Source organism: Amphibalanus amphitrite, unplaced genomic scaffold, assembly GCF_019059575.1.
Source record: "Amphibalanus amphitrite isolate SeventyFive unplaced genomic scaffold, NRLGWU_Aamphi_draft 000761F_arrow, whole genome shotgun sequence".
NCBI classification, from domain to species: Eukaryota; Metazoa; Arthropoda; class Thecostraca; order Balanomorpha; family Balanidae; genus Amphibalanus; species Amphibalanus amphitrite.
In genome coordinates, this window is record NW_024882255.1 from 1 (window position 1) to 16,591 (window position 16,591).

General features: G+C 51.8%; 1 protein-coding gene across 1 annotated transcript; it reads left to right on the top strand.

The window, feature by feature from the left end:
- Positions 1–2,361: 2,361 nt before the first annotated feature.
- Positions 2,362–14,863, top strand: LOC122365763 (histamine H1 receptor-like). Its single transcript, XM_043337252.1, has 2 exons — positions 2,362–2,447; positions 12,854–14,863. The coding sequence occupies exons 1-2, from the start codon at positions 2,366–2,368 to the stop codon at positions 14,005–14,007; spliced, it is 1,236 nt and encodes a 411-aa protein (XP_043193187.1). The 5' UTR covers positions 2,362–2,365; the 3' UTR covers positions 14,008–14,863.
- The last annotated feature ends 1,728 nt before the right edge of the window (positions 14,864–16,591 follow it).

Here is a 16,591-nt window from a genome sequence, read left to right on the forward strand (position 1 = left end):
ACTTTCCAGCCTAAAAGTTCGTCAAATTACGTTTGAATCAACGATCAACTACGTAATGCCTGGTGAAAAACAGACAAGAAATCAAGTTTATTGGAAATTTATAACAGGGAGAATAATCACGGTCCATTTAAACTTATGTAAACCTACCAACAACTTTCGGTTGTCAGAAGTTTTTATAAGAATAATTGAAACTAAATGTTTTGTATTTTGGTTTTCACAAGAATGTTTCAACATTAAAAACATGGCCTTTGAATATTGGTCTTGAGCTCTTGCAGCGAGTCATTTTGTCAACATCAAAAGAGCTCGCCGCCCTCGTGATTAAGTTTCCCAGCCATAAATTGTATATGCGATACTCATAGCATGTTAAAATCGTAAATAAATATTTTTGCACCACCTGGGTACGGTAAGTGCACACCTGATGGGGTGCATACAGTCGTAAATAATGACATTCACCGGCTCCAGGTAATCAGCAATCATGCAGCTCAAAACACTGATGGTGGGACACGACGACACGCCGCATTCAATGCTAACCCGCGCCCCGTTGGGCTCTGCCGAGCAACGCGCCCGGTTGGGGGGGGGGCCATTTTGGCCCCCCCCCCTAAGATCTCGAGAACCACGCTACATAGCGACAAGCGGTAAACGGCGTTGGATAGCCCCAACGGGGAACTACCTTGTGACCCAATTTTATTGACCTAGGTCAAACCGATGACGTCACAGGTCAGGTCAAAGGTCCAATTTTCACCGTTTAGAGGCACTTCAAGAAATGCGTTGTAAAATCGAGTAAAATGCATTTCATTGAAAATCATCGATGGGGAAATGTTCTTCAAACACATATTTTGCTATTTGAGGTCACTGATACCAGGTCAGGTCACAGAGGTCAGGTCACGGGGGGTCACAATATGAAAGTGTCGTGTGATACATGTTTTATGGTCCATTTTACATGACAAATGCGATTATATGGGTCAGGCAGCCTTTGGGGCCAGCTTAGATCACGTTTTGGTCAAGGTCAGGTCAAGGTCAGGTCAAGGTCAGGTCAAGGTCAGGTCAAATTAGGTCAAATTTCAAAGTTAATATTTTTGCATAAAATGGGTATCGAATCGATGCAGCTCGTCACGAGGAGTTCAATGGTGGTCTTTGTTTTGCCGTACGTGGTCTAGAATCGCTAAAATTGAGTTCAAAAATTTGACGTCATCATTTTTGAACAGTTTTTTCGCTATAACTTGGCCAAAAAACGAGATATCGATCTGAAATTTGGTATGTATATAGAAGAGCGCTGGGGCTATCACATATATTCCGGTTTTTTCGAAATTCGGAAAATTTTGGATTTTTTCAAAGTTTTTCTAAAAAAATCAATTTTTTGAATTTTTTTTGGTCAAAAACCAAAAATTTTGAAAATCCGAGATAGCAGTTTTGTAGCACCATATAAAAAACTTTGAAATTGCTTGATAACTGTAGATTTGGTGAGCGTTTCAAAATTGCATGTTTTTTGCTCATTTTTGCTCGAACATGACCTCAGTTTGACCTCAATAACTCCTGACCTAAGGTGACCTAAGACTTGAAATTTGGTGTGAAGGTGTCAAATTGATGCCCGGGAAGGTACTGAAAATTTGGCGGCGCTGCGCGCCGCCGTTTTCTTGCTATTCAGGAAAAACCACAGGGGGGGCCAAAATGCCCCCCCCCCCCCCAACGGGGCGAGGGCTAATTGCCTGTTAGCCGTGCCAATACTTTACGGCCGCGCCATCTATATTGCACTATTGACCGCGGGCCGACAATTTGTCAGGGTCAAGCGGAACGGCAATCAGCACTGAGGACTGTGCTCTGGGAATCCATCGCCCTCACCAGCTCGGAGCCGGATTTACGAGCTGAATACCAGCTACTTGAAGCGCTGCTGCTAACTTGTTGACTCGCTTTAAAGTCGCCACTCTGTCGACGATAAGCACTTGTATACAGTAGCTACCTAGTATGTACAGTAAATCAAGTACCTAAATAGGTACATACGTGTTGGAAGAGACCTGCAAACGTTCAGGATTTGTTTAAGAAACTATCTTTTATGTCAGTTAAATCTTTCTTTTCATGCATGCACAATCACACACGCTTTACAGCATCATTCAGCAATAACAGCACACACCGTCAACACCGCGCGGTTTCCAGAGTCTCGGCCAGCCTGCAAAACCAGCCGGAAATGGTGCGAATGACTGTCCCATACCGACCAGCACAGTGCATACCCTCCGCTCACAGCGCGCTCCCTCCGGCCGGCTGTCCGCCTCCTTCCCTGAGATCAGTCACCCTCAGGTCAGAGCAGGGACTGTGGCGAGTCGTCGATCCTTGAGCTGACTGCATCTTCTCTCTGTTCCAGGTGTCCAACATGTTCATCATGAGCCTAGCGGCGGCTGACCTCATTGTGGGCGTCTTCGTGATGCCTCTGGGCTCGCTGTACGCCATCAAAGGTGAGCGTTTATGGTGCTCGGTCACGCCAACCGGCCGGCTTCTTTTGGAACGTGGGCTTCCACACTCGTTATACACGCGCGGCTCATGGGCCGGGGACTTGTGACTGGTCTGTCGTTGGACTTCTTTGAATCTGGTGATTCCGGGGACTCCTGTGACACTGGTGACTCGGGCTTCATCTACGGGACTCTCAGATATTTTCGCAGTCCGAGGACTCTGGAGATTCATGTGACTCTGGTGACTTCAACTGACTCCGTTGCGATAAATCAAACGTACGTACTGTCGGTGCCAACTTTGTCCCGCCATTCTCCACGCAGTGTCACTTTTATTGTCACCTGCAATACCGATTATACGAGTGAGGAATTTTCAAGTAGCTAGGCGCTGCTGTTGAATAAATCAACTACAGGTGCAATTAGGTCCTTGATGCGGTGCTAACAAGTTATGACCGAGATAAACTTCCGCCAAAGTTTCGCGCATCCAAGACAGCCTGAGGCGTGTCATTAATATTCTACAATAATGTGGTCCGAGCCCTGCGTCTAAATAGGATATTATTTCTTAATCCCTCTGGCTGAGCGCAGCGAACAATCGAAAGCCAAGGAAATGAAGAGTACCTACAATTGGTCCAATTGTTTCTTGTGCTCTGTATAAACCTGCATCAGTGGTTATCAGTATATCAATTTGGGCTGCGAACTTGTCAGAAACTTATCTCTACATAACATCCATTACATAAACACGCAAGGTGTTTCTTAAAACAGCGGAGCCAGTTCCGCATTTAGTTGCGTGAGTGCGCGCACTAACTAACAGCACGTGCACGGAACACGGTCAGCTTCGGCTCTGCATTTCTATACAGGCGTCCATAAGCTCCGTTCCATGGCTAAGTCAAGAAGCGTCATGAGTGGTTGGAAAGTTTTACAGTAACTGAAAATTACTGTGCGACGTTCCGGACTGGACAATTTGACCCCTCCAAACAATAAGCTGCTTACGTCGCACAGTCGCACTTGTATCCAAAAGTGGGGATGCATTTATGAGCATTCATCACTTCACTCTCCGCATATATATACATGTGACGTAGCCCTCCACAAAAACGTGGACAAGCGGTCGTAGCCCACGCTCGATATTTTCCTTTATGCTTAATCGTATCGCAGTGTCACGGCCGATTTCTTAGTTTCATATGTACTTTGTGTGAAATACAGCATGTGTGTAAAGCTTTAGTGCTACTTCCTGTGTCCGAGGGCATACATTACGTTCATTGCAGCGCCATATATAGAGGGCATAAGCACACGAACACCATCGTTCGTTATGCATCCTTTCATGTGAGACACATCCTACAATTTACAGTCAATAAGCCACCTAATTCGTAGTAACAATTCTAATAGCCTGCTTCACGGTATCCGTGGACATTTCTATTCGGCTGTGATTTAGGAGTTTGCCGAACGTCAGATATGGCCTCTGAGTACGACTGTGTTTGTTCCGCCCCTGCGAAATGACCCATGCTGTTTAATGTTTATGCAGAAGTGTTGATCAAATCGATTGCCAGGGGCCAAGGCGCCGGATCAGAGGTGGCGTTTCATTTTCAGTTGCCAGGTGGCTGTCCATCAACTCTCGACCTTTGATCGATGAATACCATTTTGTCCGACTTCAGTCTGAACTGAAGCACGCTCGTGTCATGAAAGTACTCGGCTGTGGCGGAGGGAATTTACCGATATTCCGGCAAGGTATCGCATCCGCGTGGGATTATCTCACGTCGAGTAGGCATATCATGCTAAGATTACAGGAAGGCTCCAAACTCCATCGAGCTCAGAGCTGACATGTGAGACGGTGTGCTGGCGCGCTGTCCGCCGCTATCTATAATTACCGGGACATTGAGCACCAGTCAGCAGCGCAAACCTCCGGTCAAGGGAGCAAATCTCCGCTTAGCAGCGCTAACTTCGGTTAGCAGCGCTGATCCCAATAAGCGGCGCTAACTCCGGTTGCCACCACCGACCTCCGGTCATCACCACCGACCAGCTCCCGTGCGGTGTCGCCGACTCCGGTCAGCACCCCGACTCCGTCACCACCGACCTCCGGTCAGCACCCCGACCCCGTCCGGCGCTAACTCTGGTTACCACCACCGACCCCCGGTCATCACCACCGACCTCCGGTCAGCACCCCGACCCCGTCCGGCGCTACCGACGACCGATGAGCGGAACGTGTCGGCTCAGTGTCGACAGAGGTAATTCTGAGCCGCCCACCACTCGCCGCAGGTCGGGGTCAAATGACAGATGTGGACGCCGCGGACCATCTCGGTCGTCCCCTACAAACTGAGGGAGCTCCTGACTCCACTACGCTTGTTCAATGAGTGGGGCGCAGAAATTAAAAATGAAATAGGTAAATGTCTGATTGCACTGCCGAAGTTGGGGCACTCCCATTGGCCGGTGGGCCTGCTCGTGTTGCACAGTGTGCTTAGTAACCTGATGACGGCAGTGGCCCGGTACGGCCGATTACTACGGAGTGAAACGGCACGCCAAGCGGCCGGCAAACCCTCCCCGGCTGGGCGGTGGAACTGGATACTCCTGATAATGTGTGAGCGGGGAGGTCACTTATCAGCGAGGCTGGGAGAAGGATGGTTGGGAGTTGGGACATTACTCATCGGCAGACCATCCCGCCGAAGTAGCAAACAGGTCTTGTGTTGCCTTGGCTCGACCATCCGTCTGCTCAGTGGTGATTCAACATTAGGCGAATAAGGAATGAATTGCCCAATTGGCTTTAATATGAAAATACATAACATTCAAAATTTGCCTTTGTGAGGAGAGAGAGAGAGAGAGAGAGAGAGAGAGAGAGAGAGAGAGAGAGAGAGAGAGAGAGAGAGAGAGAGAGAGAGAGAGAGAGTGGAGAGGAGAGAGAGAGAGAGACGGAGAGAGAGAGAGAGAGAGAGAGAGAGAGAGAGAGAGAGAGAGAGACGAATAGAGATGGAGAGAGGAACAAAATACTTAAATAGAACATCATTTATACCTTACTCACATATTCATTCACAAAAAAAAATGTAGACCTAGTTCATGCTAGCCTTCAGGATATCATTTACACGATTTAAGACCAGATGTATCGCCTAAGTACTGTCAAGGCGATAAATACCAGGTGGCGTCACGAGACACTACGCACAGCCGGCTGACGTCATGGTGTGATCACTCGCGGGAGTTGAAAAAAAAAAACATTTATGAAATGGCATTTGATATATACATTATATTTTTCGTTAAAGTGTTTCTGATAATTATGGAAAGAATCCCCACACGATATATTTATCAAAGTGATTTCCTCAGAAAAGGTGCACTATTCCCACGATGACGTCACCCACACCGAACACGTTACAGACATGCTAGTGACTACGGTGGGTACTTACATAGGTGACCAGCAAGCATCTGAGCTATCATGTACCTACTTTTTACCTTATTTAGCGAACTGAGGTTATATAATGCTGCGCTAAATTAAATGCGACTGAAATGTTTTAAAACGGCTTGACTACTATAAAATCTTCCAAATCATTTGCGAAGTGAGTGGCGACCTCGGAGTCGGCTCGTATTCATCACTTATCGTCGCTAATGGTTCCCAGGGCTCTCTCCGTCTAGGAAAATGGAGCGCATATGCATGCAAATAACGACCAGTATCTGAGGAGGCACTTCTCATTGGGCGCCATTTCGGAGCAATATCCAGCACATTTACTTATTTACTTATTAAGTGCGGAATTTTGAAAGGCCACTTGGCCTCAAGGATCCGGTCCTATCGAGCTCCTTGCAGTTGCAATGCCCTGACTCAGTCGTTAAGATGAGTTGTGTATTTTGAATGTGCCCAGTGTTTGTCCAGTCTGGCTTTGAATGTGTTTAGGCTGGGAGCGTCGACGACTGATGGTGGTAGTGCATTCCAATCGTTGATGACGCGGACGGAGAAGACATTTCGACGCACTCGGGAGACGGCCCTCGGTTTTGACAGCTTCCATCAGTGTCCGCGGGTGTTGCCTGCCACCGCCGCCGCGAAGAACCTCTCCGCCTCGAGGTCGATCCCCTGTCTCAGCACCTGGTATACAGTTATCATGTCACCACGGCGACGGCGGTGGTAGAGAGACGGCATGTCGAGGATCCGGAGCCTCTCCTCATACGGCTGATTTCGGATGGTGGCGACCAGCTTCGTGGCCCTCCTCTGAACCTTTTCTACGCGCTTCTGGTCCTCCCGATTGAAGGGTCCCCAGATGGAATTGGCATATTCAAGGTGAGGCCGCACCATCGTTCGGAACAGCAGAGGCAGAGTGTTCTCATCTAGAAGGGCAAAACTTCGGCGGATCACGGACAGGATGCGCGAAGCCTTTGTAATCGCTGCAGCTGCCTGGTCGCGGAACTTGAGTTGATGGTCGACGTAGATCCCGAGGTCCTTCTCCACCGAGGTCTGGTCCAGCTGTGTGTCACCCATGCAGTAGACGTGGTTGCCATTGCGGGGGCCCAGATGCAGTGACTTGCACTTTGCCCTGTTGAAGGGCAGCTGCCAACGCTCCGACCATTCAACAAGCGTATCTAGGTCGGCTTGGAGGCTGAGAACGTCTGATGCCCGGCTGACACTCCTGTAAATTTTCGTGTCGTCTGCGAACATCTTGATAGAGGACGCGACTTCGCCGGGCAGGTCATTGACATAGACAACAAACAACAGCGGACCCAAGACAGTTCCCTGTGGTACCCCGCTGGTCACCGCGGCCCACTCCGACCTTGCACCGTTCACACGGACCCTCTGTTGTCTTCCCGTGAGGAACGCCTGCACCCACTTCAGGAGCTTGCCATCAACACCGCAGGCCCGCAGCTTCAGAAGCAGGCGCTGGTGTGGGACAGAGTTGAACGCTTTGCTGAAATCAAGGTAAACAGCATCAATTGAGTCACCCTTTTCTAGGCCTCTGGTCCACTCTTCAAGAGTCTCGAGTAGTTGAGTACAACAGGATCTCCTCGGTCTGAATCCGTGCTGTGCACCACTCAACTGTCCCGTCCGGGTGAGATGTGCCATCAGCTGGTCGCGTATCAACGATTCTAGCACTTTACAGGGGACTGCTGTGAGAGTGACCGGTCTGTAGTTAAGAGGAGACGTCCTGAGGCCCTTTTTGAAGATTGGGACGATTTCATCAGCGCACCAGTCTCTTGGGAGGATACCAGAGTCCACAGAGGAACGGAACAGCCGTGTCCATGTCTCCGCCATCGCTTCTGCCGTCTCGCGAAGAACTCTGGGGTGAAGTCCGTCCGGCCCTGGTGCACTGTCCGCGTTGAGCTTGAGAAGCTTCCCTTTCACCGATGCAACGCTGATGTCCACGTCCTCCAGACGGGGGCCCAGATAGGAAGGAGTTAACGAAGGCAGGACAGCTGATTCAGTAGTAAAGACACTTTGGAAACAACGATTTAGCAGGCTCGCTTTCTCACTGTCTTGCCGTGCCATCGTTCCATCATCATCTTTGAGGTCCTCAACTCTTAATTTGGTGCGCAATCGTGAGCCAGTGTAGCGCCAGAATCCTTTGGGGTTTTCTCGGAGGTCTGCGACTAGCTTCTTCTCAAAACCTGCTCTAAGGTTACGGGTAAGCGTACGCAGCTTATTCCGGGCGCGAGTGAAGCGTGCATAGTCCAGCGGGTCTCTTGTGCGTACATACTGAAACCACATAGAGCGTTTGAGCTTCTTGAGCCGCAGGGCCTCCCGGTTGATATACAGACTCCTGTTTGTTGACCTTGGCTTGGCGAGGGGTATGCAGGTCGATGCCAGAGATAGGAGAGTGTCCTTGATAACACTGTACATGGTTTCAGTCTCGAGTTCTGCAGTACGTGTCCAGTTAGTTGATGACAGTTGAGCATTCATGAGACGATAGTTCCCTTTGTTCAGGTTGAAACGGGGTTCGGCTGGATCCGTTATCTCTGAGTAGCCATTCAGATTGAATTTGAGGACAACATGGTCACTTGATCCCAGACCAGGGAGGGACTGTAGGCCTTGGATCATCCCCTCCTCATTCGATAGAACCAGATCCAATATGTGTGGTGTCTCGCCCAGCCTGAACCTTGTTGGTTGTGAGACATGTTGGTGCAGAAAACAGTCATTCACCAGATCGACAAAGGTGTGCGAGCAATGTGTAGGTGGGGCAGTGGACGCGCCGAGGTTCCAGTCAATTTGTGGCAGGTTGAAATCACCCGTGATGACGATATGTGAGTGAGAAGACCTGCACGCTGTCTTCATCAGTTCCCCAATCTCTGCAACATCTTGTTCTGCTACTCCAGAAGGACTGCGGTAAATGCAACCCAGCAACAAACTGTCCCCACCATACAATGGCATCTCAATCCAAAGATGGTCCTTGAGGGATGGCACATTGAATGAGACCTCAGCCACATGGAGATTTGCCTTTGCATAGATGCATACTCCTCTCAGACCAGAGTTGCCAAGGTTACATACAGAGGGGTCAAAGTTCAGATACATATTGTATCCTGGAATGGCTAGTAAGGCTGGAGGGATAGGGTTGAGCTGGGCTTTCGGTATAATCTCGTTTATCAGCATGAAATCGGGCTCATCACCTGCGATGAGCATGCAAAGCTCATCTCTTTTCCTGATGAACTGATCAGCATTCGTGTAAAGCACCTTGAACTTCCTGGCTTTCTTTGACCGTCAATACTGTCCCACGCCGCCTGGCTGGACACCGCCTCCTTGCTGCAGCTGACTGAGGCTTCTCTGCTGGGGACCAGATGTTTTAACTTGGGCAGCCGACTGGTTCCCACTGTTGTGAACTTGCTGATGAGCTGGGGTTGTTGTCTGGTTTTCATCTTCATTTCTAGAACGTTTCACTATGCGTCCTCGCTTGATGATGAGGTTTCCTTCCCCTGCATCTGTGCGTCTTCTGAGTTCTTCCCTCTTCCTGCCTTCTTCACGTTCTTTAAAAGTGAGGTCTGGTGTAATATATACATTCTGCCACCTCTCTGTCGACCTGAGCTGTGGGGCCATCTTCAGCACTTCTATCTTAACTTCAGCATTTTCCAGACCAACTATCAGCAGCCTTGGTCTCTCCTGACCCACCTTTCCAACTCTGTAAGCCTTTGTTACATTGATCTTGAGCCTCAACCCTTCCTTGATAATCTCCTTGAACATAGCCTTATCCTGCTCCACTCTCTCAGAGAAGCTCTCACCTCGAGGTTCAGGGATGTTGTGTACCACAACGTTCAGCTTCCGCTTTTCCTTATCCAGGAAATTGTCAAAGACTCCCGCTATGGCTGCCTCAGTATGACGGCTTCCCTGGTCTTTGACACTAAGGGGGATTGCTTCAATCTTCTTAGCGACATCTTGCATTACAACACAACTTCCCCTGACTGTTTCAGCATATGACTTCTTGTCATCGTGAATTCTTTTCAAAGAAGCATCAATCATCCTTTCCTGGTTTTCAATCAGGTTGGCATGGGCACGCATCACTTTCTCCACTTTTTCCATCCTCTGTTCCAGGTTCTCCTTCAGACTCGCTGAACCTTTTTCTACAGTGACCTGGGTGCGATTGTTGGACTGCTGCAGTGATTCGAGGCTGACACGCACCAGTTCCGACAGCTTGTCTATTTTGGCCTCAAGCTTACGGATCACCTCAGAGGTGGCGCTTTCATCCTCCTTCCCTTTACGCTTTTTAACAGACTGCTTACAGTCGTAACACAGCCACGCCAGTGTTGAGATGTGCTTCTCGAGAGCGTTCAATGCGTATTTACTGACCCCTTGACATTTCGGGTGGAACCATCCGCTGCATATGTCGCATTGAATACCTCGGTCGCTGTCAGTGACAAGAGCTCCGCAGGAAGCTTTCCCAGGGCCCCCCTTACAAATCGCTGTGGAACCGCCACTGTCTGTGGTATCTAAACTGCCAGTGTCACTAGAGGACCTAGAACAGGTTCCCCAGGGCTTATATGCGTCTCGGTCTAACTTACCGACAGGCGGCTTGTCTTTCTGTTTACCTGGGCCAGCTTCTACTTCATCACCCACATCCAGTTCTTCATCACTTTCCTCCACTGCGTCTCTTGTATCACATTTTTTCAGCTCTGTTGGGGCCCGTTCCGAAGAATTTGGCGCGGAACGCCCGCCCGTCGACATTTCCGACGCATTCGCGTCCGCAGCGTCGGCCGTCGGAGTCCCAGGTGGAGCTGCCGGTTTTCGTCTCTTCGGGACCGGCGAGCGTTGTATCATTTTCTGCCACTTGCTTATTCAGTCCTATACCAATACCTATTTGCTGTCTGTTATGAGTTTGGTGCTTAGGTAGAGTGTTGGCTATTGTGTCGTGAGTGAGTTGGCAGGAGCTCGATCAGGCACGTCCGTCCCCGCCGATAGCCCGCGACCATGCCGCTGGAATTCGACTCAAACCGAGCAGAGAAGTCTGGCAGTGGGGAAAATTCACACTCCACGGGCCGGGCGCCGCTGTCAAAGCGAAATGTGCGTGGGCAAGTCGTGGAAATGAACCCACATTGTGATACCTCCTAGCGCGTTCAGATTTTGTTCTTGGTGGGAATATTGCACCACCAATATCATGTTCGTTTCAGCTTGGTAGTCGGTTCATGTGAGTTTCAAATGACGAGATTAAGCGCATTTATGTTTCATTCGAGAGGGGTTCGGTAGATTTGCCAACGCTTCTTTGTATACTCGTAATGTATACAGGTGATGGAAACTGGACTATTGACATAATCGGTACACGCTTCGTTTGAAGTCATATACAATGGAAAAATGGTACTCTAAGAAATTGAGGCACATCGAAAGTATCCAATAGATTTTGGAGCGGCAGGCATTCCATAGGTGGAACTTTGTGCCGAGCTGGGAGGCCCGAGCTCTCCAAATTCGACGCCGGCTTGGCTTCGGAGCCGCAACAGACCACGGAGGTTAAGTTCACCGACAGGGCGGCGGCGGATTTGCTGCGCCCGGGCCCTCCCAGCTCCGCACAAAGTTCCACCCGTGAGGCATTCCTTTGATTTCTTACCTACATTTTTGTCAAAAGTCTTAACTCAATCTGTGCCAGACGTAATTAGTCCTCTCGCGTTTGAAATCACCTAAGAGATCTGATCTGGCGGGGACAAACTAGGTTCTCTCAGATTACAGAGAAGCCAGAAGGTGCATTACACGCCCGATGTTTTGCTCTGACTGAAGCTGTCGTCAGGGGCCGACCAAATGGTGGTGTCCCTGCGAATGGACACGGTACTTACATTGCCGGTGTGCCGTTACATTACTGGTCGGACTCAAACTAATTATCTTGCCACCTAACGGGAATCTGGTGCAGATAACGCTGCACACCGCGAGGCGACAAGGCCGCATTGAATCCTCGTAAGGCTAATAATCAATTATCTGCTTTCTCGTGGTGGCTTCATTCATCGGTCGTCATTGGCATCTTCCAGAGTTCGTCAAGATGGTCCAATATAATGAAACTGGAAAGCTCCCAATGGGCTGCCGTCCTGGAACTTGCCGTATCCCAGCCCACATCAGTGGTGCTAATGAACGCATTGCGCAATGCACATGCCTATAGTTTAGACCGAGTGCAATGTATTCAACGCAATAGATGAAAAAGAGGCTTATGCGAATCACGTAGTTGTCATTTAAAGAAACGGCAAATGCAGGGGAGAACACTTTGTTACTAATGCGCCTCATCTTTTACATTCTGTAGCGTCATTATCACTTTCGAAGGGCGTAAGTCATCCCATTAATTGCATTTAATTTCCTCTAGCATGACGTGCCTGATGGGCGAAAGTTTTAAGCAAAGTTCCTATAGCAGGAAGGAAATTAACTGATGATAAAAGCTCAGACGGGCTGGATAATCACTCACGGACTCAGTCGTCGAATAGAGACCCGGCGTAGAAAATGAGATATAAGATATAATAGGTAGGTACTAGGTAGGTAGTTAGGTAGGTAGGTAGGTAGGTAGGTAGGTAGGTAGAGAGAGAGATAGAGAGAGAGAGAGAGAGAGAGAGAGAGAGAGAGAGAGAGAGAGAGAGAGAGAGAGAGAGAGAGAGAGAGAGAGAGAGAGATAGGGAGAGAGAGAGAGAGAGAGAGAGAGAGAGAGAGAGAGAGAGAGAGAGAGAGAGAGAGAGAGAGAACGCAGACAGCCAGACAGACAGACAGACAGACAGACAGACAGACAGACAGACAGACAGACAGACAGACAGACAGACAGACAGACAGACAGACAGACAGACAGGCAGGCAGACAGACAGACAGACAGACAGACAGACAGACAGACAGACAGACAGAGTCAGAGACAAATGAATTTGTCACCTAATTTGCCCTATATACTGATATAATATGAAACAGCTAGTGAGGGATCGCAGTCGCACCGAATGTATCCTGAGAGTGTGCTTGGCAGCGACTCCCCATGAGGAGACTGGGTGCACGAGGAACTGACAGCGTCCCCCTTCCTCCCCAGGCGAGTGGGTGCTCGGTCTGACCATGTGCCGGATCTGGCTCATTGTCGACTACATCGCCTCGACGGCGTCGATCCTGAACCTGTGCATCCTCAGCTTGGATCGCTACTGGAGCATCACGGCGCCGCTCAAGTACCTGCGGCGGCGCACCAAGCGGCGCGCGCTGGCCATGATCAGCAGCGTGTGGCTGCTCTCCTCCAGCTGGATCTGGCCCGTCGTCTTCTTCGACTGGCTCGTGTCGCCGCCGCTGCCCGACGCCGGCACGTCTCTCTGCGAGACCGGATTCGCCCAGAACCTGGTCTTCAAGGTGGTGGCGGCCATCTTCAACTTCTACATCCCGTGGGTGTCGATGATGTACCTGTACGTGCGCATGTTCGCCGTGATCCGACAGCGCTCCAAGCTGGAGGTGGGCAGGTTCCACCTGGCCAACCGGACCGCCTCGAACGGCGCCGAGCCGGCCGACAAGCAGCGCGTCGAGCGGCGCACGTCCGGCTCGCGGCGCGCACCGCTCGACGGCTCCGTCAGCTACGACAACCTGATCCTGATGGCGCTGCCCGACCTCGGCGGCATGGCGCAGTACGTCGGACGCTACGACGGCCTGCACGTGCAGATCGAGCTGGCCGAAGACGCCGACGGCGAGTCGGACCAGGCGTCGCTGGGCGGCACACCGGCGCCGCGCCGCCACCGGTCGCGCTCGCGCCGCGCCGGCCGAGGCGCCGTGGTGCTGCAGAACGCGGCGGCGCGCGCGGCGAGCTGCGCCCAGCGGCGCACCTCGCCGACCGGCGGCGGCTCGCCGCAGCTGAACGGCAGCAAGTCGCAGCCCCCGCCGGCCGGCGGCGGCAACATCATCCTGCAGCGGGAGAAGAAGGCGGCCGTGCAGCTGGGCGTCATCATGGGCGCCTTCATCCTCTGCTGGCTGCCCTACAGCATCCTGTTCGTGGCCGTCGCCGTCTGTCCAGACTGCGTCGACGAGAACGTCCACATGGGCTCCATCTGGCTGGGATACCTAAACTCCACGCTCAACCCCGTCCTCTATCCCCTCTGCAACGCCAACTTTAAACGTGCGTTCAAGCGCATGCTGGGCTTTTCCCCATCGCGCGAGTCGCGCAGGAACCAGTCGTCTTCTCAGGCACCCCGGATGCATAGCCAGCGCTAGCGGCCGACGCGGTTCAGTGTGTGTTTGGTCTCACTCTCCGATCCACGGAGAAATGAACCCACGGCGAGGGAGGACGTGGGAAGGGCCGTAAACAGGTGGCTCCTGACGGCCGCCAGAGACCAAGTGAGGACTGCAGTGATCCTGCTGTCCGCTGAGCGTGACGGACATAGCAGACTCTGTGTGGATCACTCACCGGTGTGAGGTTTGAAGGCAGTGGTGGCAGTCGTCCAGTTGGTGTTGGTAAGGCCTGGCGAGGGAGCGGAGGCGAGTTGCGGAGTCTGTCCAGGACAGAAAGACGACTCACTGTCGATGTGACCCAGGTTTTTCCGTCAGACAAGGGAGCGAGTGTGTTACTGCATTACTTCGCGTTATTATTGGAGATGTCATTCACAGGTCGGCTGTTGTCTGCTTTGTGGATAGTGTTACCTATTTGTCAGTGTCGAATTAATGTCCACGACGTGATACGTAATGACTGGCTGCTGATTATCAGCAGTAAGTTGATATCAGTGATATATCAAGTGATGGATGATGTACAGCCAAATATTAGGGGCGCTAGAGAGCCATAACTGTTGACAATCCCTCGGATCGGATCTCACTGCTGCAGTCCTGACAGGTGATTAGTCTGGGCTGGCTATCGGACTCGTCCAGTTCTGTGAGTGATGTGAGGAGATTTGACCGATCGTGTGAGTCAACAGACCGGCCAGTCGGCCACCTATCCGCCGTGGCCGCGCTCACCCCGTCCCCTCCCCGCCCGGTCCCCGCCGGTGTCTCCATGCCCGTCACAAGTACAATGTTGTCCGCTCCCTGTGAGCTGAGCCGAATAAACGGCGTATGTTTGGTGAGTGGTCTCTCTGCGTCCGGAGGTGTTCTCGCTCTGTCTCTGTGCCGGCCCACTCCAGTGCGTCCGGTGCCGGTGAGATCAATGTCCCGCGCACATCCGCCGGTCGGCCGTTAGAGCGCCCATAAAGAGCAGCCGGCGCACGTATTCCGCCCCGGAGCACGGTCGTTCGCCCGCCGGGCCGAGATGATGCCGGCCACAGCCGTCGTTTCCGATAGGGAGATGACTAGTTGCGGTAGATAGATACCATTTTCGACCACTGACCCCTGCATCCCGTGCCTGCGTGCCACGTGCGTGCGTGGGTCGCCCAAGGCCACGGCGAACCAAAATGATGCGGGGGCACAGCGCTGCCACGGAGGTCGTTTGCATCGCAGCACCAGTCACACAAAGGCAGGCACGAAAATAGCCGCAGGTAAGTCGAGAAGGCCGCATTTCCGACCTGTTAGGTCTGAGAGCCGCCTGGCAACGAACTCAATTACGCATTCCATTTGTCACAGGCGGCATACACTGATGCATGTGTCTCATTCTGCACCGTTGCTTTGTGCATTGCACGGGTGCTTGGGCGCTCAGTGAGCCAACGTGTAGACGGCATATAACTGCGGATGGTCCCTCCCCGAACGACCTGCGCCTTCCTCCGCAGTCACTGGCCGTTCCATCCTGCAGTCACTGACCACCCTGTCCCGCAGTCCTGGTCGCCCCATCCTGCAGTCACTGACCAGTGACCACCCTGTCCCGCAGTCCTGGCCGCCCTGTCCTGCAGTCTCGGGCCGTTCCAGTCTAGGGCTGCTCCACCCCCGGTCGCAGGACATGTGGGGCGGGGCGGCCGGCAGCCTCTCGGTGCCGTACTAATTAGCTGAGGCACGGTCGGGCTGCAGCTGACCGGCCTGACGGATGGCCACCGATATGAGAGCGGCTCCAACCGGCGAGGACAACGGACGACGGACGGCCGCCATACAGCGCGACTCTCAGAGTTCACGGCGGCGTTTATAGCCGGCTTGTCGCCGGGCGGACACAACGGACCCACACCGAGCACATTGGTTGACCTTCCGCCGCTCAGTGACCGCAGTTTCTCAGAGGTTCTACACTGCAGTCCGACACCACTGCCCGGGCTTTCATTTAGCTGCTGTGTCCCTCCAGTTGAGCTATGTTCTCCGTCTACCGCTGCTGCTGCTGCTGCTGCTGCTGCTGCTGCTGCTGCTGCAGCCCCGTCCCAGTTCTGCAGCTGCAGCTGTCGCGGAGCTCAGCCGGTGGCCAACCTCAGCCCGGCGAACGAGAGGGCTCTCTGGGGACCGGGCCCGCCGGTCGATGGCGCTAGAAATAACCAATCAACTCATTAATTGAGGCAATACAAAGCGAATTTCTCGGGCCGTTTACGGCGTCCGGATTCCTCGCCCACTGATGTCATGGTAGGTAATGAAATTTCCAAAAGTGCAACGCACGCGCGAAATAAATGGCAAGCATAATACAAAGGTATAGACGGCAAAACGAATTTCGGTTGCTCAGTGGCGCTGTTCCGGAACAGTGAATGGCGCTAAAAATAGTTGAAGGCCGAATCCGTCATGTCTGCATTAACAACGCCAGCCGTGCGAATGCTTCGAAAAAATGCAGTGATTAGTTTTGCAGGAACAGCGTATGCAAAATTGAGTCTCGCATACCTACATATGTAACTAGCATGTAATCAGTCAATTTCCTCACTGCTTTAAAAGTCATTGGGATAATTCACGCTTATTTATTTAACCTGCATAT

What these genes read in the sequence shown, in the direction of transcription:
- LOC122365763 (XM_043337252.1), top strand. Translation starts at nt 2,366, where the DNA reads ATGTTCATCATGAGCCTAGCGGCGGCTGACCTCATTGTGGGCGTCTTC. An exon ending in CTCGCTGTACGCCATCAAAG is followed by an intron (nt 2,448 to 12,853) that starts GTGAGCGTTTAT and finishes CTTCCTCCCCAG; the next exon opens with GCGAGTGGGTGCTCGGTCTG.